At 41.0% G+C, this 26404-nt stretch overlaps 1 protein-coding gene across 1 annotated transcript in view; it reads left to right on the forward strand.

Annotated features, from left to right (window-relative positions):
- Nucleotides 1-26404, forward strand: part of KIF5C (kinesin family member 5C) — a 210015-nt gene that overhangs the window by 151470 nt on the left and 32141 nt on the right. Inside the window, exons 12-15 of the mRNA XM_049772995.1 lie at nucleotides 9144-9319; nucleotides 14959-15027; nucleotides 17727-17933; nucleotides 20755-20901. Coding sequence (XP_049628952.1) covers nucleotides 9144-9319; nucleotides 14959-15027; nucleotides 17727-17933; nucleotides 20755-20901 — 599 coding nt within the window. The remainder of the gene's footprint in view (nucleotides 1-9143; nucleotides 9320-14958; nucleotides 15028-17726; nucleotides 17934-20754; nucleotides 20902-26404) is intronic.

Genomic DNA, 26404 nt, shown 5'->3' on the forward strand with positions numbered 1-26404 from the left:
TGTGCTTTTCTCTTCTGGACAGAATAAAATATTCTGATCCTTAAAATAAGGCTTGCCTTATCATATGTGTAGCACACCAAATCCTTGTTTATTTTTGACATTGCCACAAAAAGCTGTGTGGCACTGCACATGTACATATTGGCCTAAGGGAGAACACACTTCTTTTTCTGCTGTAGTAGGAAGGCAAGGGTATTAGGGCTACACTTGATGATGCACAGGGGTTATTCTCAGCTCAGTGATTGGGGGTCACTCCTGGTGATATTCAGGGGACCATGTGGTGCTGGGGATCAAACATGAGCCTTCTACATGCACAGCATGAGCTCCAGCCTTTTAAGCTAAATGAGGCCCCATATTGCAAAACCTCTTCAAGGGTTTTTATTCCCCAGGTGCCAATTTTCATTCCCCAGGGTCCTTGGGGACAGAACTTGACCTTGTCTGACTTAAAAAAAAAAGGAAAAACTTTAGGAGGCTTGAGTGGCTCAAGAAGCCAAAAGAGCAGCAAGCAGTCAGGTCTGTTATTGAGGTTGGGTCACTCGGAACTGGCATCAGGAACTGATTTTCAGCATTCCCCAGGGATCATTCCTGGAGAAACTATATTCCTTTTGTGTCTTTCACTTTGCAATCTAGAAGCCTGGAGAGAAAGTGGGTGCTACATTTGATGATGTGCTTTACAGGAAAGGACAGGGTGCCCTGATATTGCTGTCTGGGTACTCTGGAGAAATTATTCCTCACAAGGAAGCTGAGAAAGGAAGCTGGAAAACAGCACACATGCCATCTTCTTCAGTCTACCAGTGACATCGTGTGGGCTGGAACTGGCCTTTTCATGAATCTGGAGGCTCTGTGGGCAGCTTTTGAACTCATAAAATTGTGCTCTTAACTGTGCCTGAGATCAGATAGATGGAATGGTTTGTGGTCTGAGAAAGAACTTTTGTTTTGTTTGGTGAGGCACCTATCCAGTGATAGGGCTTCTGGCTCTGTGCTCAAGGGGTCACTTCAGGTGGGGAAAGAGGTAACTTCTGCACTGCTGGGAAGCAAACTAGGGAAGGATGTGTGCAAAGCAAGCACCTTAATCCCCAGAAATGGGATTTTTTCCCTCTTTATATTTAAGGTTTTTCAATGTAGGACAGAACTCAACTATATAGGGACAGAAAGAGTTGAATTCAGAATGCTCCTGTTTCACATTCTGTCCTTGCTCCCCACTCACATCAGGCCCATTTTTAAAATTATTTATTTATTTATTTTGGTTTTTGGGTCACACCTGGCAAGTGCTCAGGGATTACTCCTGGCTCTATGCTCAGAAATTGCTTCTGGCAGGCTCGGGGGACCATATAGGATGTCGGGATTTGAACCACCAACCTTCTGCAGGAAAGGCAAATGCCTTACCTTGATGCTATCTCTCCGGCCCCGCCTCCAGGCCCATTTTAATACAACTATTCCCTTCCCTTACATGCCTCTGAATTTTGCCTTAAAAGATGATAACTCTTATTATTGGTGCTTACATCAGGAAACTTGAAAATCAATCCAATCCAGGTATCAGGAGTTTGGGGAAAATGATGTGAGAGTATGTCATGGCATGCCTGTAGAACGTCTGAAATGATGAAATAAAATATTCAACAGAGGAATGAATATAGCTTGACCTCACCTGCTGAAGTCAAGCAAAGAGAATGATTTCATTCCAGGCTGCAGATATATAAACAGATCAGCAATAATACAACCTGCCAGATAGGTAGACTTTGTTTTCTTAACCAGAAAAATGAAGAGATCTGTAACCTCAATGGAGGAAATGTGTGGTCTCCCTGCTCGGGAACGCTTTCCCCTGTGAACTTTCAATATGGAGAAAATGCTGGTTCCCTTCTCAGACTCATGCTTGCTAGGTTAGCCGGAGGTTAGCTTTTCTATCAGCGAGATCTCATTCATTAGGGCCACTTCCTTTTGAGAGTGTGACTAAATGTGTAGATGAATATATGGGCCATGAGGAAGATGAAGGCAGCCGTGTTAAGAGGTTAGGATTATAAAAAAGACGCAAAGTTCTGCATGAGCGATTTATTAGAAAATTGCTCTGGAGGGGATTACAGAATGTTTTAAGCTGCTTACAATATTTTTAGGAGCTAGAGTGAAAGATGCTATTTGTATGCCAAGTAATCCCATAAAGGAATGAATTTTTTTTTCAAAGACCTCACATTTATATAATGACAACTTGAAGCCAACTGCTCTTACCCATCTGGCAACTTAAAGATTTCCTTTTCATTTCTTTGATACAGAAATTACCTACCATTAGGTCTGCCACGGGGCCTGTTTAATTGGTATGAAAAGAAAGCACCTCCTTGGCAGAGCTGCGGGGGGGTTTCTGGCGGAAGCGTGAGTGACCTGCGTGAGCTCTGCCCTGCACTTGCCGAGAGAATGCAATTACCTTTCTGGCTTCTCCCAAGGCTTTGGGGGCTCAACTCCTGAAAAGGATAACTAGCTCGTTGCTATTTCATGTGTGAAATTTTAATGAATTACTGGCAATCTAATAGTTTTTCTTTAAAACTTTATGAAGAATAGCAAGAAAAAAAAAAGAAAGAAAGAAAATAAACACCCTAAAAAAGGCTGCTTTCAAATTTTTAACTAATAGCTCGAATAAGAATTTTTGATGATCTTGTCATTCTTGTTTATTGCAATGGCTGTTGTTCTACTTTATATAGAAATGTTATTTATGCCTTCTGGAGGGGGTTCCATTTTGTAATGGAACCTTATAGGTATGTTCCAAATGAATGTTTTTGTATACATTCACATCCTTTTAGTCCTTTAAGGCAGTTCGATCTGACAATAGGAAATGCTAGAATGTTTATTTAAAGCAAGGACAGGGTTCGTTTTTTTTTTTTTTTGGAGAGGGGAGGAGTGTGGAGAGGGTACTTAGAATCTAGAAAATTAAATGCTTTACAAATTCTAAGCACACTCCCTATAGATAGCAGATAAAACCTCAGGGGGTAAACTAAAATTTTGCTTCTGATGCAAAGGAAGTGAGTAAAAATAGAAGCTTCATTTCCATTTGTCTGCCCTTTTCTCACTCTCCTCCCCCTGGATATGAAGGCATCATTTCCCCAGGGCTTGTTTGCAGCTGTCTTCCCTGTTACAATCAGTTATTCTGAAATCACCTCGTGGGGGCTTCTCCAGAGATTTGGTCCACTATGGTGCTGAGAATCTTCTCTATTCACATGGTGAGATTGCCATGGAGACAGATTGTCTCATTTTAGGTCTTGCAGAGTGCAGGGAATTCACAATCCCCAGACGTGTCTGTGAGCTGGACAGTGTAGTTACCAGGGACACTTATGGAAGTCATTTTTACCGTCCTTTTGAAGGGCAGCAGTGTTTGGAAAAATCAGCTCTTGATTTCTCGCTGGGCATGAGCTGAGCTCTCCCATGGATGCTGCAGCTTTTGTTCCTGTGTTGTGCTGCTTTGTTCTTCTAGGCCTGAACGGCTCATGCAAAAAATTGTCCTACGTGCCTGACCTTTAGAATAATATAATTGGGGAAGAGCTTGTCATTTCCATGTTGCTTTGTGGAGGACGTGTTGATGCTTGGAGTTGAATTATTGAAACAGACAAACAACCCAGAAAGGCTGGTGCTAGTTTTTTAATAAAATTAATAATAATAAACCTGAAAGCTGTGCATTTTACTTTTGACTGCATGTATGGTGAAGACCTTGGATTTATGAATATCAGATAGAAATAAGAATCCGTCTGCCAAGCCTAAAGTGTGAACAGTTTCGTGGGAAGAGGAGGCAGGAGGAAATAGGCTTGAATTGTTGCTGGCTCTATATTTTGTGCTAATGTCACCATATTCAAGTGTGAGCCATTGGTGGCATGCGCTTCCATCAATGTGTTAAACTGTGGCACCATTTTTTTTTTATGGTTTTCATTAATCTTTTGGACAAAGCTGTTAGCGGCATTATTTTCTCTCTTTTAGAAAAGAAAACCTAGAGGGTAAGCAGGGGAGGGACTCAGGATTGCTCAGTTGCTGGTCCATGTTAGCAACCCTGATGATGTTCAGCAGAGTTCCTGGATCACTCTCAGGGGCCTCATTCCAACCCTACTCCTATAATCTCTACTCCTATAATCTACTCCTATAATGTTCTAGTCTGAACCATCCTGTGTTTTATGAAGCAGAAACACCCAGAGGAAGAGGAGGGTGACCTTTGCAGCAGGTTTCATTGAGAACAGTCTACTCCACCTATAGGTTCAATTATGGGTTTTTTCCTCTGGCTCTTTCCAAGCCAGACTGATCAAATCATCTTAATTCATTCAACCCCATAGTGTGTGAGGCAGTGAATTTACTGCCTTTCTGGCCATTTGGTACTAGAGAACACAGATGCTATCTGTCATGGGCTGCTTGGGACTGGGCAGGAGCAGCCGGACACAGGAATAGCAGTGGGATCCTCTAGGATAGTGGGCACCGGAGTTGGCGGATTGTGACTAGACCACACACCAGGAAAAGAGTTTGGATCTAACCTAGTTATTCACTCAAAGAGCAGGGATTCTATACATTTACTTTAGTAAGTCATTCTGAATTATTAAGGAAGAAGGGGTGATCAATATTTTACATAACAGGAAAACATGTGGCTTCTGTGAGGTATAGATAATCATTAAAACATTCTATAGAGGGGCCGGGCGGTGGCGCAAGAGGTAAGGTGCCTGCCTTGCCTGCGCTAGCCTAGGACGGACCGCGGTTTGATCCCCTGGCGTCCCATATGGTCCCCCAAGAAGCCAGGAGCAACTTTTGAGCGCATAGCCAGGAGTAACCCCTGAGTGTCACCGGGTGTGGCCCAAAAACCAAAAAAAAAAAAAAAACATTCTATAGAATTCATTGACATCCTCTTTAATACAATGATTACAATACTTATTGATTTTTACCAGAGATGTCACTTATTTTTACCCTAGGACTTAACAATATCCTGATTTCCCAATATCTCCTAAGTGTGCTGAATCAGCTTGTGGCTTGAATGCCCAGTTCCTCTTTTCCAGGGTGTCTTTTGTGTGGCCTTTGACTGCATGAGTTTTGTTTTGATGCATAGATTATCTTTAAAACAAGTGGTAATGGTTCAGGGCCAGATGCTCTGATTCTTCAGTAATTCTCACATTCTTATCTCCTATAGCATTCTTATACTGATTACGATGGCCTGGGATAATCAGACCTTAGTTCCCCTTGGAAACTAGGAAGAGTTTTGATTTGCAGAAATCTTAGTGGTCTTTAGAGAGACTCAGAGATGCTCTTAGGATGCTAGTGAGAGGGGCGAATTTATGCTCTATTACTATCCCCTTTACCCTAACTATCTCATGGCAATTGTAGGTATAGGCAACCAAAGGCTTTTTGAGCCTAGTGCCCTCCTTTAGCCATGGTCTAGGCTAGGGTTCCTTATACAGAAGTCACGACTACTATCCTCTTACAGATGTTGCATCTTTGGTCTTTCAGGGTGAGTTAACCTGTAGATAAGATAACTGTATTCTGACTAAGTTCTAGGTCAAGTACATTTATGAACTTAAACCTCAAGATCAGAGAGATAGGCATATGCCTTAGACATAGTTTAATACTTGCCACCACACAATCCCCCAAGAATTACCAGTTGCAGTCCTGGAGGCACCTGAGCACTGCTAGTGTGGCAATCTTTGGCAGCCCAAGGCATGAACCATACTGCATCTTTGAGCAGTACTCACATTGAATTGTTGACCTGTTTACCTGAGAATAACCATTTTGAAGGACCCTCCACCTGAGTTTCCCCTTTATCTTCTTTCAACTGAAATGTTAAATCCACGCTATACTGAATTGTCCTGCTCAAAAAAACATCAGAAGGTGCTGGAGTGATAGTACATTGGGAAGGACATTTGTCTTGCATGTCACCAATCCAGGTTTGATCCAAAGAATTCTTTATTGTCCCCTAGTCTGTGAGGAGTGATCCCTGAGCACAGAACCAGGAGTAAGCCCTGAACACTGCTGGGTGTAATCCCTTATACCCACCCACCACCCACCACCCACCAATAGTCAGAAGATAGAATTGAAAAGTTAGAGTCATAATCCAAAAAGGGGGAATACCCATTCATCCCTGATGAATTTTTTTTGGAGAAGAAACAGCCTGAGATGGCAAGGATAAAAGAGCACATTTTTCCCTCCCCACTGAAAGAACACTTTTTTTGTTATTTGTATGTTTTGTTTTGGGTTCACATTCAGTGATGTTTAGGGATTACTCCTGACTTTGCACTAAGGAAATGCTCCTGATGGGCTATGGGAGACCATATGGGGTAATGAGGATCAAACTCAGACTAGCTGCATGCATGGTAAGCACTCTACTCACTGTACTTTGCTCTAGCCCTGAAAGAGCACTTTTAAGTCTTAAAACTCTATTCTTAGAAAAGTATGTATGGATAGGAATAGCAAGATGGCTCAAGGGGTAGAGTAGATCTTAATTTATAGCCCCATGACACTTGGTCCTGCATGGCTTTCTCCAAGCTGAAACAGACCATCAGGCCCTTATCACCAGAAGTGGTCCCTATTTTAAAAAATAAACATATACACACATTACTACTTAAGAACTGGAGCATGGTACTGCTTTTATAGTCCATGAATTTTACACACTGCTAGGAATTCTTTGGTTGATGAAATCCAGTCTGCACACTTAAGTCTTTGATAAATGCTTCAAACCAGGAATTGGAATTGAAAAGATAGATCTGGTTCAGGTTCAGTTAAAAGGTTTCTCTGATGTTCTGCTGTTGTTTCAGGCCAATCATTTCAGAAAAAGGCAGGCACAGTACAGACTTATTGAGATTTAAAAGAAGAAGAGGCTGGTTCAGTTTTGCATTCAGCAAAGTGGTCATTTATCCTAGGTTTGTTTTGATTCAAGTCACTGTTTCAGAGGAATTGAGACCCAAAAGTGCAATCACTGGGTGTTGGTTTTATCTGATACAGAGATCTGCCTTACCAATTTGTGATTATCAATGAGATACTGCAATGTTAAATAATAAAAGAGAATCATCTCAAAGTATTGTTTACAATGAACTAAATGTATACCACATTTGGCTGGAGACATGGAAATACTGCCCAGTAGCCATGAATTAGGACCATGGCTCTTTGTTTGGAGGGAGGATTGGGGGAGGTGGGGAAGCAAGAAATTCCACTGGTTCAGGGCAGTTTTTGTGGGGAGTTTTCACAAAATGGATTTCATGGGTCAAGAAATATAGTGAAACTTGGAGCCTTGTGTTCACTTCCTAATTGTAGAGTGTGATGTTGGTGGCAAACATGTGGTAAGGAAAAGTGTTTCCCAAAGGGCTGTTTGAGAGACTTGAATGTATCATGGGTTTTTCATAGACTCCTTAGTCATTTTTTTTTTTACCAGATAATTTTTTGTGTGTATGTGTATATGTATCTAACTAGCCTCTATGAGAACATTACCTTGTTTTTCATTTTACATGGTCAGACTTCTTTTGTAGGTGGCATGGAGGAGAATGGGGCAGCTTCAAGAAAACTCCACCACTTCTTTATCTATCCATCTTGGTCATCAAAGAATTGGCTAGGGAAATTTAGGACTGATGAGAATTTGAGAGGAGCCTCGAATTGTATTGACCTCACCAGCTCCATCTGATAGTCATCAAATTGAACTTGGGTTCCATCTGTTTTGCCTACTGGAAAATGATCCCTGCCACTCAGTTTCCCAGGAATTTTTTGAACCCAGGTTGGAGTGAGGAATTGCTCTTTGCAGGAAAGGAAAGTCTGTCCTAAAACATAACCCAGGCTTTCTAGGCCTGTTGCCTTCCTTCACAGAACAGAATTTCAGAAGGATATAAATACTGAAGTGAAACAATTTTATTTAGATATTATGTAGGAGGAAAAATGGGATAAAGCATTCAAAAGAGGGGAGAAATCTAAGAGCAATCTCAGGTGGAGATTCCTCAATGGGGAAGCACTCTTCTTGCTTTTGCAGAGTTGGTTTTATAGGCTTTTCTTCCAGACTGTTGTCAAGGGGAAAAACTTGAAACTCTTGGTAATCCACCTTTAATGACCTATTGCAACACTTTGTTCCTGCTGGAAATTTTCTCCAAAGGATGCATGTGACTTTTGAGGATGCGTGTGACTCCAGTTAGTCTTACCAGACATTAGTTCCTGGATCCACAATATGAGTTCTGCCACTATGTTTTTGCTACTTTAGGCTAGTGACAGTAACTTTAAAAAAAATCCCATCTTTGTTTTGAGGCCACACTCAAGGTGTTGCTCTTGACTCTGCACTCAGTAATTACTCCTGGCAGTCCTTGAGGGATCATGTGGTATGCCAGGGATCAAACCCTGTTTGGCCTCATGCAAGGCAAGTACTCTCCCTACCTTTGCTCTGGCCCCCATTTTGGTTTGATTTCTACACAAGAAATCATTTCCAGGGCTTCCCCATGCCCCATCTTTAGCTTCTGCCCCCTCCACTTGGTAGTGCTTCTGAAAAAAACTTCCAACTGAGACATGGTTTTATAGAGTTTCATCTGGATATTCAGGATCAGTTGTCTTTTCTTTCCCAGACCACCTGACATCACAGACTTGATTCTATTTGGACTCCCCAGCTGAGCCAATGAACTCTGACATCCTGTGGGAGAAAGAGGTTGAGTGAGCTGTGGCAGGCATATAGCTGGGCCCAGGGCTGCCCTGACATCTGCTTCAAATCCACAGACTTCAATTCTAAGGATGGAGCCTAACTGTGTTGTGTTAAACAATGGAGAATTTGTTTCCTGATTTCACTGTTGCTGTTAATGAAACAGAAACCTAATTAATAGGTGATTAGATGGCCTCTGAGGTCTGTTTCCCTTTGAATTGATCACTGGGGAGAATAGAATTTTAGTCAAGCCCCAGCATATTCCTCAGTAAAAGGAAAGCCTGTGAAACATTCAGGGCCTTGCTCAGGCTGAAATGTGTGATTTTAGAAGAAGCTTGTTCAATTGAGACATGAGGACAGAGCTTCTCTAGACACGTTTTAATGTATGACAATATTCTCATTCCAATTAGAATAAAGTACAAACTAAGTACAAGGAGCTCTTTTTCCTATTCTCTACCTTTTTCACAGGTGTAACTATATTTTGAATCCCTTTTGCATACCAAATCTATTCATCCCTCCTTTTCTCCACTGTGCTTTGTAGGGGAAGCTGTGCCTGAGGATGAACAAATCAGTGCTAAGGATCAGAAAACCCTGGAGCCCTGTGATAACACCCCCATCATAGACAACATTGTGCCTGTGGTTGCTGGCATCTCTGTGGAAGAAAAGGAGAAGTATGACGATGAGATCTCCAGCCTCTATAGACAACTGGATGATAAGGTCTGTACCTAGAGATTAAGAAGACTTGCTCAGGAGAAGGTGCTGTGTCTACCTTGGGGAAACAACTTTGGGTCCAAGGAGGCTGGGCAGCAGATGGCTATTTATGTCTCCTGCAGCTCTGGATTAGGAAAATGCAGACACCTGATTCTTGCAGAATTGAGGTGCTTGTAAAGAGATTTGATTGGAGGAATGGGGTGTGGCTGTGTGTACAGCTAGCTGCATGCTAGAGTTGTCTAGAAATTGAACTTGACTGATCACTGAGTGGGGGAAGTGCATACTTTTTGTTTAACTCTCATTTCTTTTTGAGGCTTTTTCTCACTTCTCACCTCTCAGTTGCTCCAACTTCAGGGGCAAGGGCAGTGATTCTGAAAGCTCTAGCATATGTTACTTGTATAGCTCTGACTCAGGATGTGAAACTAATAGTGTGGTGCATGTCTGATGGTTTCTGGCATAGAGATCAGGCCATTTTCTAGGCATTCTCTTGAATGGAGTATTTCCAACATGAGGCAGGGGGAGATACTGGCATACAGGGTTTGAATAGTCAGGGCAGGACCAAGATGGACTAGAAGGGTCTCAAGAGAGCCTGGTATCTCTCATGTTTCATGAAGGGGGGGCGGTAGGAGCCCCAGTGGTATGAGAGATTTAACAGAAGTTTCAGTGAACTGGATGTGAACTGGCCCTATGCTCTTGGAATATTTAAATCCTTTCTGTTAATTTAATCAGGTTTGTCAATGAATTTGGTCTGATTGAATCTTTTTTGTTGTGGTTTAGCTCAGTACCTGAAGGAGTTGATGAAACAGCTTTGTTAAGGTGGGACCTGTCAGCCTTTCTAGCCTGGGTAAAGGTCAGGCCTACCTTACCTCTCCACAGAAGTGGCATGATTGCCTTAGAAAGACTCCTGTTGGGCCCAGAGAGATAGCACAATGGTGTTTGCCTTGCAAGCAGCCGATCCAGGACCAAAGGTGGTTGGTTCGAATCCCGGTGTCCCATATGGTCCCCCGTGCCTGCCAGGAGCTATTTCTGAGCAGAAAGCCAGGAGTAACTCCTGAGCACCGCCCGTTGTGGCCCAAAAACCAAAAAAAAAAAAAAAAAAAAAAAAAAGAAATACTCCTGTTTAGTATTCATGACTCCTGGAGTTTGCAAATTTTTTTTTTTTGGTTTTTGGGCCACACCCATCGGTGCTCAGGGGTTACTCCTGGCTGTCTGCTCAGAAATAGCTCCTGGCAGGCACGGGGGACCATATGGGACACCGGGACTCGAACCAACCACCTTTGGTCCTGGATCGGCTGCTTGCAAGGCAAACGCCGCTGTGCTATCTCTCCGGGCCCAGGAGTTTGCAAAATTAAACTAGGGTCCCACTCCACTTATTGTGAGTTTTTAAATAAGATATTTGAACCCATATACATGAGATAATTGCTTTTGAGACACTTGACAAACCATTATCTTTTAATTTCTACTGACATATATTTTTTTTTTTTGCAAAACTTTAAACAAAAGAAAAGAACCAATAGTAAGTTGACAGTCTATGCAGTTTCTTGATTTCTCCAGAGGCACTCTTGCTTGAGCATGCTATGACTCTCCCTACCCCTGCACTTTAGAACCAATGGATTCATTTTTTTTATAATCCCCAGAGTTTTTGGTGAGATAACCTGGTTCTCTAATCCGTTTTCTATGAATAGACATCTGTCACAGTTGGAACTGAAATCATTTACCTTGACGGCATGAGGCGCTTTCATTGAGCTGAGACTTTACAGAGTCTCAAATCTGAAAAAGTGTGATGGGGGATGAGCTCAGAGTAGAAAATATGCTTTGGTACCCCCCGAGCATCTGAGAGTTCTACCTTTTGATGGCCAACCTAAGACATTTTAGATTTTGTTATTTTCCTCTGGCTTGATATTTTGAGGCAAGATTTGCCTTATGATTCTGAGATGAGAGCAGTGAGCCCCACGGTCTCAGCCTTTGGAGCTAGTGCCTACCTTAGTAGCTCCGCCAAGAACCACCAGTTCCATTTTGTCCACTGTTATGCTATTTCTCTTCCTCTTAATTTCATTTGATTTCATCAAGTGAAATAGTTGTTCTATACTTTTGAGAATACATGAGTTGGAACATGACATCTTCATAATGAGTGACTGAGCTGAAAGGATCTAAGCAAAGATGAACTACTTATCTGAAGTTGGCAGAGCTGAAGTGACATTTTCTGACTCTTATTTCAGTTCATTCCATTTTTACCATAGCCCTTTATTTTTTGAGTATGTTTTTTTTTTTGGCCACACCCTTTTGATGCTCAGGGGTTACTCCTGGCTAAGCACTCAGAAATTGCCCCTGCCTTGGGGGGACCATATGGGACGCCGGGGGATCGAACTGCGGTCCTTCCTTGGCTAGCGCTTGCAAGGCAGACACCTTACCTCTAGCGCCACCTCTCCGGCCCCAAGAATGTTTTTAGTTTTTGGTTTAGGGGCACTCTATTGGTGTTCAGGAACTACTCTTGGCTTGATCCTCTGGCATTATCTCTGATGGTACTTGGCCAGCCATGTGGTACCAGGGATGGAACCTGGGCCCCTGGCATGCAAAGCATATATTCCAGTCTTTTAAGCCATCTACCAGACTAGGCTTAATTTTTTTTTGTTTGTTTGTTTGTTTTTAGTTTTTGGGCCACACCCGGCGGTGCTCAGGGGTTACTCCTGGCTGTCTGCTCAGAAATAGCTCCTGGCAGGCACGTGGGACCATATGGGACATGGGGATTCGAACCAGCCACCTTTGGTCCTAGATTGGCTGCTTGCAAGGCAAACGCCGCTGTGCTATCTCTCCAGGCCCAGGCTTAATTATTTAAATCAGGAATATGTTAGCTCTAGTGAATCTCTTTAGAAGGTGATGAAAGAAAGTCTCTTCCCTGCTATTCCTTTTGCTACCTCTAAAGGGAGTGAAAGGGAAGTGCTGTGTGTAGTCAGTGCTATGTGATGGGAAAGTATGTACTCACAGTCCAGCCTGCAAATGAATGATGTTGACAATGGGCTGAAGGACTGAGTGCACTCTGGAAGGCCCAGAATTGATTCTGGGCATCACCTGGTGCCTGGAATACCCCTGGCATGATGTCTAAGCCTCTTAACTTGTTCCTGAGCATAACCAGTGTGGCCTTCAGATAAATCCGAACACAAGAAATGATAGTTCCCAGGGCTGGGGACTAGGAGGGGGAGGATCTATTCTGTTTAAGGTGTTTTTCTCATCTGCATGGAATGTCCCTATCTGTTCTTTCAAAAGGTTGCCAACTGGCATTAAACGTTGTTAGTGCTTGGCAGATGCTCAATAAATACAAGTTTCTTCTCTTCTCATTTTTTCTGAAGAGAAGCCCCATTGTATGTGGTCTGAGTTGAGTGGTAAGGGGTTGGAGGAAAGAAGTAATACAAATAAACTGGTGTTGGCACTATCATGTGTATTGCTTTACCTGTCCCCATACATGATACTGCCAGAGATATGTGAGAGTAATTCAGTGTAAGAAAAAGTATATTCTGAATCTTCTTTCTGTGATTATCATTGCAATCAAATCAAAACATCTTTATATTTTGAGCTGAGTGCTGACTTGTGGACTACTTCATATTTAAGAAAATTCAAGTACAGGACTGAAGAGATAACTCAATGGACTGAGGGCATGCTTTATATGTGGGAGGTGTGGGCTTTCAAAACCACCTGGTCCTCCACAGCATTAAAGTAGCCCCTGGGCAATTCAAGTACAAATAAAATCATTTTGATTTTGAATGATGCTTTGAAAATTTATTGCTTGTGGACTTTTTCTTAATGGCATCAGAAAGTGCTTGTGCAAACTTGTTCTAAGAGATGTGCTTGAATGCAGAGATAGACTATATAGCTAATCTTTGTCCTGAAGGTTTTGAAAAACATATTTCTTAAATTACAGAATTGTACTAATTTCTAGGACCTTAGTTACCTTATTTATATAAAAGTAATGTTGTTTTAGAAAATGTCTTTGGAATAGGTGACTCATGTCCTCCTACTTTTCAATTTCATCTTTCTCCTTCCTAGATGGGGGGAGCACTGGATTTCTAACTGTACCTCAGAAAACTATGCATCCCCATTTGTCACCCATGTGGGAAGAAGCCTGCCTCTTGGAGCTTTGAAATGATCACAGAGTGAGAACAGAGTGCTTTCTCTCTACTGTGTTTCTCCTCTTGTGCTTTACATCACCTATAGCCATTGCTAATGTGTCCCCGGGGAGGAGACAGCTGCTTTCTCATGCTAAACCCCTTGAGTCTTTTATGCGAAGTTGTTTAATATTTATGTGCTGAGGAACATAAGCACAAAATACTTGCTGGAAGCTGACAGTCCAAGTCTACAGAGCAAGAGAGAAAATATGCACAGTTCAGCAGTAAAAGCACTGTGTTGGAGCAGCTTCTGGCTCTCTGATGTCCTCACTCTCAGAAATCTGGCTGGGGGGTGCAGAGTCCACAAGTATACTGTAGAAGAATGTATTTTCATCAGTGGCCTTTCAAGCATGCCCGTGGCTTCTTGCACATGGCTGAGAGGTGATATGAGTGAGGGCAGTGAAGTGCCCGAGCTACAGGTGGTAGGCAATCCAGGGTTTTCCCTGGCTTGGTGGCATCTGCTTGAACATCTGGGAGGCACAGAGCTCAGAATTTTCACATTGGCCTTTTATCTGTTTCTAAGGGAGACAGAATCTGAAGCCAAGTTGTCATTTATTCTTCACAGATTATACTTCAGTATTGCATTTGAGCTCAAGAGTATCTGGGGAGAAAAGAGAGTCTGGAGGTTGGGCCCTGGCCCATAGTTTAGTCATCTGGCATAGACCATGGCAAAGCCTGGGTTTTGCTACAGGCAATGAAAGGTAGAAAGCAGAGAGGAAGGGAGGGGCAAGTAGGATCAGGGAGAGGTAGTCCCTTTGGCTTTTGTGTCAGCAACACCTAGTGGCAGGAAGTGACAGTGAATTCCTCTGTGGGACAATTTTCTATCGTTTCAATGGAATAAAGCTGAATTTTTGTTTCTGTACTCTGAAGTCCTTCAGTTTATTTTATGATTTTTGCTCTGTGTGTGTGTGTGTGTGTTAAAAACTTGCTAACTGGAGGGAAATATGAGAATGCCAAAGATGAATTCTGTAGTAAATATTTTCCTAATATACCTGAGAGGTTTGAAGTAGAAAAACTGGTTTCTGTAGTCATGGCAGCACTTCTGATCATTGAGTGTCTAATAATTTTGGGGACTTGGATATTGAATTCTAACCAGTGAGGATGGTTAGAATTTTATTTCTGTCTACTTTTGAACTTGGAATTCATGGTTAATGTATTTAAGTCTGGAGAGATCATGACAAAGTCACTTCTTTTTTTCCATATCTCTCACTCTAGTTTCATTATGAACTGTAATTGGGTCAAATGTGTAGGAGATTATATTTCCCAGGATATCAAGCTACTTTATCTGCTGAGAAAGGGGTGTGAGAAGTTTAGCTAGATCAAGATCCAAGAACTAAATTCTTCTATGGGGAAAGTACCACATATCTCTTGGTTATGTTAACAAGCATATAGGTAGGATCCTGGCATTGGATTGTCTTTAGGAATCTAGGATATCAAAAATGACATAAATAACCAAAAAAAATTAAACACGATGTTTCATTTCAGGATGATGAAATTAACCAGCAGAGCCAGCTGGCTGAAAAGCTAAAGCAACAGATGTTGGATCAGGATGAGGTAAAGAATGCGATACAAAATTGTACTTTTTTTTTATTATTGTTGTTTGATGTTCTAGAGATTAAGTTTGCAGGGACATTTTTCAAAGACACTGAATCACGTTGAAATTTCTTAGAAAATATTCTGATCTATTTGTGATAAATTTAGAAAATGAATCCTTGACACCACACATCTGTGGTTTAAAGTGAGTAGTTTGCTGCCACTTTTAGTCTCTGTCAGCACAGATAAAGAAAGTTGGCAGTTGGGTAAGGCAGAGACCCAGTGCCTACCTTCCGTGGTTCCTAACCTTGAATCTTTTTTTAGCTTTGCAAATTAGCCTGTTTAAAAAGGTCCCTAGACTTATTTAACCTACTGTTCCTTTTTCAAGAAAAAAAAAGTATATAGTATCACCCCTTACTTCTCCATAAATATATTCTCAGTAGCTAACATATAGCTGGCTATATATACAGACACACACACACACACACACACAACATTTATACCCAAGGCTACTGTGATCCTACTTCTGCATTATTCTGGTACTTTGGGATGTTTATTTTTGTTTTGTTTTTTTGGGCCACACCCGGTGACGCTCAGGGGTTAATACTGGCTATTAGCTCAGAAATCGCTCCTGGCTTGGGGGACCATATGGGATGCTGGGAATTGAACCCAGGTTCGTCCTGGACTACCCGCATGCAAGGCAAATGCCTTACTGCTGCGCTATTGCTCTGTCCCCACTTTGGGATGTTTTGATCTCACAATTTGTGAAAGATAGACCTATATATTCTCATACTTCTTAACTATTGGGAGGTGGGGAATAACAAAGAAAGTAGAATTGGTGTAAGCAGAGAGATCAGGGATCCAAGTGCAGCATTAGTGTATCTGTTATGCAGGAGAAAGAAAAAGGAGTCAAACAGTTGCCAGTGTCTCTTGAGATGGAGTTTAATTCTTTAGAAATGTCTTTATTGTATTGTGTTTTTTTGCAATATTTTACAAACAAAAACCTGAGCTGGGACTGGCCAGCCAATCTATCAAACGTAAATGATTCATAATTCTTTTGCTGAGGACCATCTCAGTACTTTCCCTCCATTTGTGCTATAGGGTGCTTTCTGCTTTGTTGCTAAAATGCTATCGATTGACTCATGGGATGCAATTACAGCAGTTCATGGCTCCAGTCCCAGTCTTCCTGAGAACACAGATTTCCTTACCTTTTCTTGTCTCCTCCTCTTTATTCCCTTTATTTGCTCCATGGCAGTGATGCTGCCCCTGGCCCGAAAACTTCCCTGGCCCACAGAAATCATCTTTGCTTTTGAAATCAGGTGAACCATATTTTCAGTACAAGGCAATATCTATTCATGACAGGGAAATCTAAAAATATCATAGACACAAATATAATTAAAAGGTTCCAAAAGCCAGGCATTTGCTTTTGATTTGTGTTGATATTTGACCTTTCTCCTATACATAGCTGTTGAATGATAAGGAAATGTGACATGTGCCCTCATACTGTTTTGGTTCAGTCTGAAGTCGACTAATTTTACAATGTGGAATCATGAGAATATTTATCGAAAAACCATTAAGTAGCATTACAGTCCTTGGAGATGATGGTTCCCATCCTTTGTTCTGTGTGGATTAAGCCAACCACCTACAGAAAGCAGTGATTCTAATGTAATCGAGTTTCTGAGTTAAAACCAAGGTTTGTTTGTTTCTCTTTCTCTTCTCTCTCTCTTTCTTTCTTTCTCTCTCTCTTTCTTTCTCTCTTTCTCTTTCTTTCTTTCTTTCTCTCTTTCTTTCTCTCTTTCTTTCTCTCTCTCTTTCTTTCTTTCTTTCTTTCTTTCTTTCTTTCTTTCTTTCTTTCTTTCTTTCTTTCTTTCTTTCTTTCTTTCTTTCTTTCTTTCTTTCTTTCTTTCTTTCTTTCTTTCTTTCTTTCTTTCTTCCTTCCTTCCTTCCTTCCTTTCTTTCTTCCTTTCTCTTTCTTTCCTTTCTTTCTTTCTTTCTTTCTTTCTTTCTTTCTTTCTTTCTTTCTTTCTTTCTTTCTTTCTTTCTTTCTTTCTTTCTTTCTTTCTTTCTTTCTTTCTTTCTTTCTTTCTTTCTCCTTCTTTCTTTTTCTTTTTCTCTTCCTTCATTTTTTCCTTTCCTTTCCTTTTTTCTTTTCTTTTTTCCACTTTTATTCTCCTCTTCTCTTCTCTTCTCTTCTCTTCTCTTCTCTTCTCTTCTCTTCTCTTCTCTTCTCTTCTCTTCTCTTCTCTTCTCTTCTCTTCTCTTCTCTTCTCTTCTCTTCTCTTCTCTTCTTTTCTTTTCTTTCGATAACAGTAGGGGCATTCCAGCATACTACAGCTCTGAGATCAGGAGTGAACCCTTATGGTGCTTAGAGGACTATATGTGGTATCATGGATTCCAGCTGGGGTTGGTTGCATGCAAGACAAGTGCCTTACCTTCTGTACTTTTTCTCAGGCCCGAAGCAGGTTTTTGAAATCATAATATGCCACTTTAAAATTTAGCATCTGGACCATAGAGTAGGGCTTTCATTCATCCTGGCATTTTTCCAAGTTTGTGGGTTTCTTCTTTTTTTATTTTTTATCTTTATTTATTTATTTATTTATTTATCTTTATTTAAACATCGTGATTACAAACATGCCTGTTTTATTAAATTGCTTGATTTGGCCAGGATCCAGAATAGCATTGTACACCAGAGTCTCATATTCCGTCATTTCATCCTTCAGCTTCTAGCTTCTACTAGAAGAGATTATGAGAAGATCCAGGAGGAGCTAACACGTCTCCAGATTGAAAACGAGGCAGCAAAAGATGAGGTGAAAGAAGTGCTCCAGGCTCTGGAGGAGCTGGCTGTCAATTATGACCAGAAGTCACAAGAAGTGGAGGACAAGACCAGGGCCAATGAGCAGCTGACGGATGAGCTGGCCCAGAAAACGGTTGGAACATTTGTGTCTAGGGGTCCGCCATTTCACACCCATTCTAATGTTTGTTGACAGAAATCTTCAGGGAAAAGGGGCTGAATGGTGTCTCAGGGGTAGACTTAGATGCTCTCTGGGAGACTTCAACTATTGAATTCTTTAACCTTAATAGCATCTTAATAGCATGCTCAATTCTACAACTACATTGCACAACTCTTTTTTATTTAGGAGATTTATAACTACCAGGCATGAGAAATGCCCTGTGGAATGGTCAAGAGTACAGACTTTGGAGTCAGTCAAGTCCTAATGAACAACTTAACATTACAGCTAATAAGGCCTTAGTCAGAACATTTGAATGTCTGGAATATTATGAAAATATTAGTGATCCACCTATTTTTTTCTTTAGAGAGAATTTATGTTCTTACTACAGACCTTTGCCTTTAACACAATATCAGTCAGTATATCTCAACATAAGAGCAACAGGCAAGAATGGGCAAACTGTGCAAGTCGGGGATTTCACTCTTGTTTACAGCATCAACAATGAAATCAATAATCACTCTACGGAGTTTTGTCTTCACCCAGGACAGAGCTGTCCTAGATGGGAGTTGGGGAGCTTATTAAGTGATCTTGAGCTTCAGACTGCCCATTTCCTAATTTGCAGTTCTCTCTGAGAAAGATGCTGTTATGCTGTTATGTTACATGCAGCAAGTCTGCAGCAGTAGGACCTGTGCAAATTTGTAAAGGTGGCTGGTGCAGAGGGATGTGTGCATTCTGTCCGCCTCTTGGGAAAATGGGTAATGGGAGTGGCATGGCTTATAAGCAGCTGCCCTTGGCACCTTGGCCCAACAATAGCCTACTATCATGGGATTGTGTCCAACCTGCTTTGTGGAATACAGCCAGTCCTTCTGGGTGAGGAAAAAGAGCAGATGGTACAAAAAAATCCCTAATCCGCTGATCATAGAGCTGACAGAAAATGCCCCTCATCCATACATTCACTCACACAAAGGAAGACTTTTTAGATCTTTCCCTGAGATAGGAGCTATTGCATCCACGGATTTTTAAAAACAAAGAAACAGCACTGAAAAAAAAAAAAGAACAGAGGCAGGCTATAAGTCACTTAAGAAAAAGGAGACTGATTTTTCTGCCTTCTGCCATGGCCTCTTTCTGTCCGTCCTTCCTTCCTTCCTTCCTTCCTTCCTTCCTTCCTTCCTTCCTTCCTTCCTTCCTTCCTTCCTTCCTTCCTTCCTTCCTTCCTTCCTTCCTTCCTTCCTTCCTTCCTTCCTTCCTTCCTTCCTTCCTTCCTTCCTCCCTCTCTTCCCTCCCTTCCTTCCCTTCCTCCCTCCCTCCCTCCCTCCCTCCCTCCCTCCCTCCCTTCCTTCCTTCCTCCCTCTCTTCCCTCCCTCCCTCCTTCCCTCCCTCCCTCCCTCCCTCCCTCCCTCCTTCCTTCCTTCCTTCCTTCCTTCCTTCCTTCCTTCCTTCCTTCCTTCCTTCCTTCCTTCCTTCCTTCCTTCCTTCCTTCCTTCCTTCCTTCCTTCCTTCCTTCCTTCCTTCCTTCTTTAGGCCCACCTGCCCATCTGCCTTACTGCTGGCTTCCTAATCTCATGCTGTAGACCCCTCTCTATCTTTTTATAAGATTTTCAGCTATGGGCACTTGAGATATCCTGGTGGCCCACAGAGAGCCAGAAGAAATGCTATTCTCTCTCTCACTCTCTCTCATCTATCTATCCACACATATTTTATACAAATATACAAAATTTGTATATATTTGTATATAATTTGTATATATATACACACATTTTTTGGGGTAAATTCTTCATTTCATTTTATTGATGTTCAAGCATAATTTTTTTTTTTTTGGTTTTTAGGCCATAGCTGGCAGCACTTAGGGGTTACTCCTGGTTCTATGCTCAGAATTGCCCTTGGCAGGCTTGGGGGTGGGGGAAGCATATAGGATGCCAGGAATCGAACACCATTAGTCCTGGTTCATGCCTTACCCCTAATATTCTGGCTCTAATATTCAAGCATATTTTTAATTGTGGTGTTCACTGGGGTCAAAATCATATTACAGGTTTTTTTTACAACTAAACTTTGATATTGTTGGCTTCTCAAAACAATGCCAAGTTTTCCATAGTATAGCCCTTCTTCTTTGTCAACACAAAGTAGAAAATAAAAACAAACGCACACAAAAGCACACACAATAGCATATTCGAGGAATCAGAATAAGAGTTGGCTAATGTTCTGCAATAAAATGATACTCCTAGATAGCAAGACACCATCAACCATTGAACTTGACTCATTTTGAAAAGAGATAGTGTTCAACTTAGTTGCACAGAAACAATTAGAGGTCGTCCTAAATTGTTTTCTAAATTCATTAATTTCCTTTGGGACTCTTAGACCCATCTATTATGGTGAAATCAGATAAGAATTGGATGTGGTCCAGCAAGCAGCTTTGTATAGGAAAAGAGGTAGATACGTTTAGAGGCAGTTTTAAATTCAAGAGAATGTTTAATGAAACCAAACATCTGATAGGAAGATGCGATCAGCTAGTGGGAAGAATCCTTTTGCATTTAACTTAAACAAATAAAAAACAAACTTAGAGCACTAATTTGGAAATTATCATCTGGTAAGTCAATATATAGCATATCCATCCAAGATAAATTCTTCGTTTTATCTAAGACTGCCAGCTATGCTGCAGTTAGTTACCTTTCACAGGACTTGTTATGTTGGAATCTTGTGAAATGATAAAAGGTTTCTATCCACAGTATGTTATTCTGTGCAATGTTTTGCAGATACACAATTGGCGGGCAACCCTTTAAATCTGTTGTTATGTATTTCCTAGACTACTTTGACAACCACACAGAGAGAGCTAAGCCAGCTACAAGAGCTTAGCAACCACCAGAAAAAAAGGGCCACAGAGATCCTCAATTTGCTGTTGAAGGATTTGGGGGAGATAGGTGGAATTATCGGCACCAATGATGTGAAGACCGTAAGTCATCCCTTTTTCATCTTCTACCTGCTTTTATTATGGTGTGATTCTAAGCGTGCATGTGTTTTATTCCCTGAAATAACCAGTGCTTAATGTATGTCTTTGCACCTGCCTTATGCTAGATGACACTTGAATGCCAGGATCAGGAATGTGGCTTAGTGGCAGAGTACATGATTCATATATGTGAGATACAGGGTTAGATCCCTGGAAAGAAAGGCTGGGGAAGCTGGGGATAGGGAAGAGATAGAGGAAAGAGAAGCAAGAAATAATTCTTTGTTGGTCTGATATGAATTGGCTTATTTCTTGTAGAGGTCTTTGTATGTCAGGGACAGAAAGGTTGCAATTGAATAGACCAAGCAACCGTTCTAGTTTCAGAAATTGTGTCTTCTCCTTTTGCGTTGAATATCCAAAAGAGTGAAAATTCCTCAATCAACCAAAAGGATTAGAATTCTAGTCATGACTTAAAAAATAAAGCCATATTTAATTATTTCAGTGTGAGAAATCTGGGGTATTGCTCTGCAGGTTGTGCCCTGCCTCTACTGAGAGTGTGCTGTAGACACAGTTTCTTTGCATTTTAACTGTTAAATGATTATTTAAGTTTTAGAAGCTGATTTGGGGCAATGGCTCTCAGTTAGAATGAAGGTTTGTTTTCTACTTCTCTCCCTTTTTTGGGCTTTCAAACAGTGCTCAGGGAATCTAGAAGACATTCCTGCTGTTGTCTGGGCCAGACTAATTAGAACTTGCTGCTCACTGGTGATACCTACCAGTACTGGGGTGCATGCAGTGCTGGCATTTTAAAGTGGTTCTCCACAGACCTGTTTCTCTGGCTATTCCACCGAGATACTGAGACTGAATTCTATATTGGTCTGTTTTGTGGGAACACTTGAGTTATAAGTTTGGTTGTTATATGCTAGAAGAGGTTCCTCAAATAATTTCTGCCCATAAACATTGAAAGGAAATACAGAAAGTCATTACTGGTAATATAACAGCTGATGAATTAGAGAATATAACTGCTTGTAAATGTGATCATTCTATTTTGGAAGCTCAGTTACTTCAATTCTTTGCAAATGAATCTATTTCTAGCATGGACTTCTCAGATAGTGTAAGATCTACTCTGTTATATCCCAGTTTGGTGGTTTCATGCCTGAGGAATTAATTTTTTTGAGTTATAAGCTTTCATTGGTGACAAACAATACATTTGACTCTATGATGTAATGACCCTTCAATGCAATATGGAGGTGATGTTCATTTATGGGGCTTTGGTGCCTGCTTCTAACAATAAAGGAAGATATTTTTATCCTAAGTTCTAAAATAAAGCTTATGAAAAATGCTAATGAAATCAAGAAGCGCCTGGGTGCTTCAGCACTAAAAAAACAAACAACTTTACCTTTGGAAAATGAATGTATGATTGAGCCTCTTTTTAAATGCTCAACTGGATGCTTTAAAGATATTTTTGGAATCTAGATATTAGATGTTCTAGTTAACATCATTGATAAGTAGTTCATTAACAACTCTCACTTGACCATTATAGTCTTGATGATTGATTGCTTTTTCTTTTATATGACTTGATTATTGGGGAAATAAGATTATTCTATGCCCCCACATAAAAGAATTTTATTTTTTGGTTTTGTTTTGGGGCTACACCCGATGGTATTCGGAGGTTACTCCTAGCTGTACTATTAAGGGATCATTTCCTGCTCAGGGAAACATATGGGATGCTTGGGATTGAACCCAGGTCAGTTGCATACAAGGCAAACTCCCTATCCACTGTGCTATTGCTCCAGCCCCTACATTAAAGCATTTTAAGTCATAAATTATATTATGCAAATATTTCCTAGATCTAGTTGTACATATACTTTTTTTCAAGGGAAGTAAATTGGTTCACACCTGGCAATCAATACTCACGGTTTAGTTCTGGCTCTATGCTCAGAGATCATTCCTGGTATTCAGGGGATCATATATAGTACTATGGATCAAATTGGGATCAGCTGCATGAAAGGCAAGCAACTTAACCCCTTTACTGCTACTCTCACAGAGGGTAGGTATTTTCCCTATAGCATTATTGAGATAATTAACATGAACATTCTGTAAATTTAAGCTATTCAACATACTGATTTGATATTTTTTAATGTTGCAAAATGCTGACCACCGTATAATGAGTGATCACCTCCCATTTTCATTCCTTGTGTGTATGTGCATGCATGTATGTGTGTTGAAAACATTGAAGATCTACTTCCAAGCAATATCCAAATATATGATGTGTTATTATTATTATTATTTTTGGGTTTTGGGCCACACCCAGTGATGCTCAGGGGTTACTCCTGGCTATGCACTCAGAAATAGCTCCTGGCTCAGGAGAATATATGGAATGCTGGGGATTGAACAAGGTCCATCCTGGGCAGCTGTGTGCAAGGCAAACACCCTACCACTGTCCTATCGTCTGGCCCCAATATGTGATGCATTATTTTCTGTAATCACCACGCTGTTCATTAGCCCTTTAGACTTTTAATTTGTTTTTATCTAAAAGTTTGTCTTTCTTTTTCTTTTTGTTTGTTTTTTTGGCCACACCTGGTGGTGCTCAGAGGTTACTCCTGGCTCTGTGCTCAGAAACTGCTCTGGGAGGCTCAGGAGACCATATGGGATGCCTAGAATCAAACCTCGGTCTCCCTGGGGTAGGCCTCGTGCAAGGCAAATGCCCTACCACTGTGCTATCACTTTGGCTTGTCTTTCTTTTTCTTCTACCTCCTCTAGTCCATGCTAACTACCACCCTGCTCTGTTTCTATGAGTTTGTATATACAGGTGAGATCATGCAGTGCAGTAGTCCTACCTTGCCTGTGGTTTGACTCTCCATGGTTTCTATTACTTGGGGGTCAGTCACAGTGGAAAAATGTTAGATAAAATAAGACAAAGAGGGGGCTAGGGCAGTAGGTAGGATACCTGCCTTGCCTCAGTGAACCTGGGTTCATCCCTAGCATTCCTTGTGTACCCTGAACCTGCCAGGAACCACAAGAAAACCTTGAATTAAACCTCCAGATGTGATCTAAGACAATCAAAATAAAAAGAGATAGAGAGCAAGAAGAGAGCAAGTACTCAGATAACTATAATATAATATAATATATTATTAAAATATTTTAACTAGGGGCCGGGCGGTGGCGCTAAAGGTAAGGTGCCTGCCTTGCCTGCGCTAGCCTTGGACGGACCGTGGTTCGATCCCCCGGTGTTTCATATGGTCCCCCAAGCCAGGAGCAACTTCTGAGCACATAGCCAGGAGTAACCCCTGAGCGTTACCGGGTGTGGCCCAAAAACCAAAATAAATAAATAAATAAATACATTTTTAACTAATTTGTTAAATTGTCTTAGATATGTGATGTGAAAAAAATACATATGTTTGTGCTTTGGTACTAGTCACACCAATATCTATTGAAAGTCATGGAATGTTTCTCCATGTGGATAAGAGGAGACTGCTATATTTTGCCTTTCTCTGTATTATTTCACTTGTATAGACAGTTTTCACAGGTGGAAAATTTTCATTTCTTTTCTCATAGCCAAGTAATATTTTATTATGTGCACATGTATATTCTTTTTTAAAAACTTGATTGATTAATCTTTGGATCACACCCAGTGGCACTCAGGGGCCATTTCTAACTGCACTTAGAAATTGCCCCTGACAGGCTGGGGGACCAGATTTTCATTATCCAGATAATTAAGCTCCTTCTCATGGTACTCGAAGGCCATTTCTGTGTCTTTTTTGGGATAATTGTCTATTAGTTTCTCTGCCCATTTTTTTTTACTAGGTATTTTTACTAGGTTGCTAGATTTTTGCTAAGGCTTGTATGATTACTAATCTCTTAATTATTTATCATTATTTTCTCCCATTCCATAGCCTGTTGGTTGATCATGTTGATTGTTGATTTTGTTGCATGCTCCGTTTTGGTCAGATACAGTTTCACTTTTCACTGAATCTTTCCTTACTGATTCTGATGATTCCACTGATGATATTCTTGTTATCTAAGAAAATGACCAGGTCTTGAAAGTCCTTTTCAGTGATCTTGTCTTTTTGCTAAAGAAAGTCCTGTTCAGTTTCCTGAAATCAATCCTCTCTGGCAATGAAGGATAAAGATTGCTGCCATCAGTTCTGAAACAGCAAGGAAATCCAGGATTTCATACTTCCCCAGCTCACCTTACTTCCTTACTATGGAAATTATGCCAACAATTTAGGGTATTCCTTGGTAAACTGAAGTAGTCATAATAGGAGAACAGCACTGAATTGAGAGATGCCAGATTTTCATTTTCTCTGTGCTAGCAGCTATAGGACTTTAATAAGGAAGGACCTGTATGTGTCGGCAAATCACTGGCAATCAAAAAGGCTTAAAAAGAACCTAAGTCTAATTCTGATCACATCAATTAAGATATGATGCAGAAGTTGATGCTTCGAGATTTTCCTACTGTTAAGATTGATTCTATATTGTTGCTACTCATATCATTTAACAAATACCGTTGTTGAATTATGAATAATTAATGATGTTGGATAATGTTGAGAATGACGCCATCAGATCATGCACTCAACATGGCAAAGTCATGTACTTCCTATCTGCCATGAGTATTCAGAGCAAAGATTCTCAGATCTCAAATATTTGCTGAAAAATGATTCTTTGATCAGCGAATGATCAAAGTGGTTTTTGCCTCTGGTGTAGAATATCTGAAAATCAGAGATGAAATCATTGTCATGTAGCTGCTGAAACCTGATTTTCTCCTGTGGTGTTAGGATGCCCTCTGGTGGTTAAACAGATTATGCATAGTTTATGTTCTCATTGGTCACTTGTTCTTCTGACCATGCTTAAGCTTCTGTATTCTACGAGCTTTTATGCTAAGGTTCTTGTTTCAGTCTCACATCTACCCCCATAGAAATTAAAAGCCAAATAGAAAATCATACAGAAATGTTCATGTTAGTATTATCCTTCTCCAAGTAGACTTAGATCATTATTCTCAGATCTTTTTTTGTTTTATTATGTTTTGTTTCGGGCCACACCCGTTTGATGCTCAGGAGTTACTCCTGGCTAAGAGCAGGGCCCGGAGAGATAGCACAGCGGCGTTTGCCTTGCAAGCAGCCAATCCAGGACCAAAGGTGGTTGGTTCGAATCCCGGTGTCCCATATGGTCCCCTGTGCCTGCCAGGAGCTGTTTCTGAGCAGACAGCCAGGAGTAACCCCTGAGCACCGCCGGGTGTGGCCCAAAAAACAAAACAAAACAACAACAACAAAAAAAGAGCTCAGAAATTGCCCCTGGCTTGGGGGGACCATATGGGATGCTGGGGGATCGAACTGCGGTCCTTCCTTGGCTAGTGCTTACAAGGTAGACACCTTACCTCTAGTGCCACCTCACCGGCCCCTATTCTCAGATCTTAATAAGATTCATTCATCTCTACAGGCTCACCGAGGGCACAGGGATAAATATAGAAAGACAGTAATGAGAAGTCATACAGGAAAACCTTTTCTCTGAGGGA

This window comes from Suncus etruscus, chromosome 5 (assembly GCF_024139225.1).
Source record: "Suncus etruscus isolate mSunEtr1 chromosome 5, mSunEtr1.pri.cur, whole genome shotgun sequence".
Lineage (NCBI taxonomy): Eukaryota > Metazoa > Chordata > Mammalia > Eulipotyphla > Soricidae > Suncus > Suncus etruscus.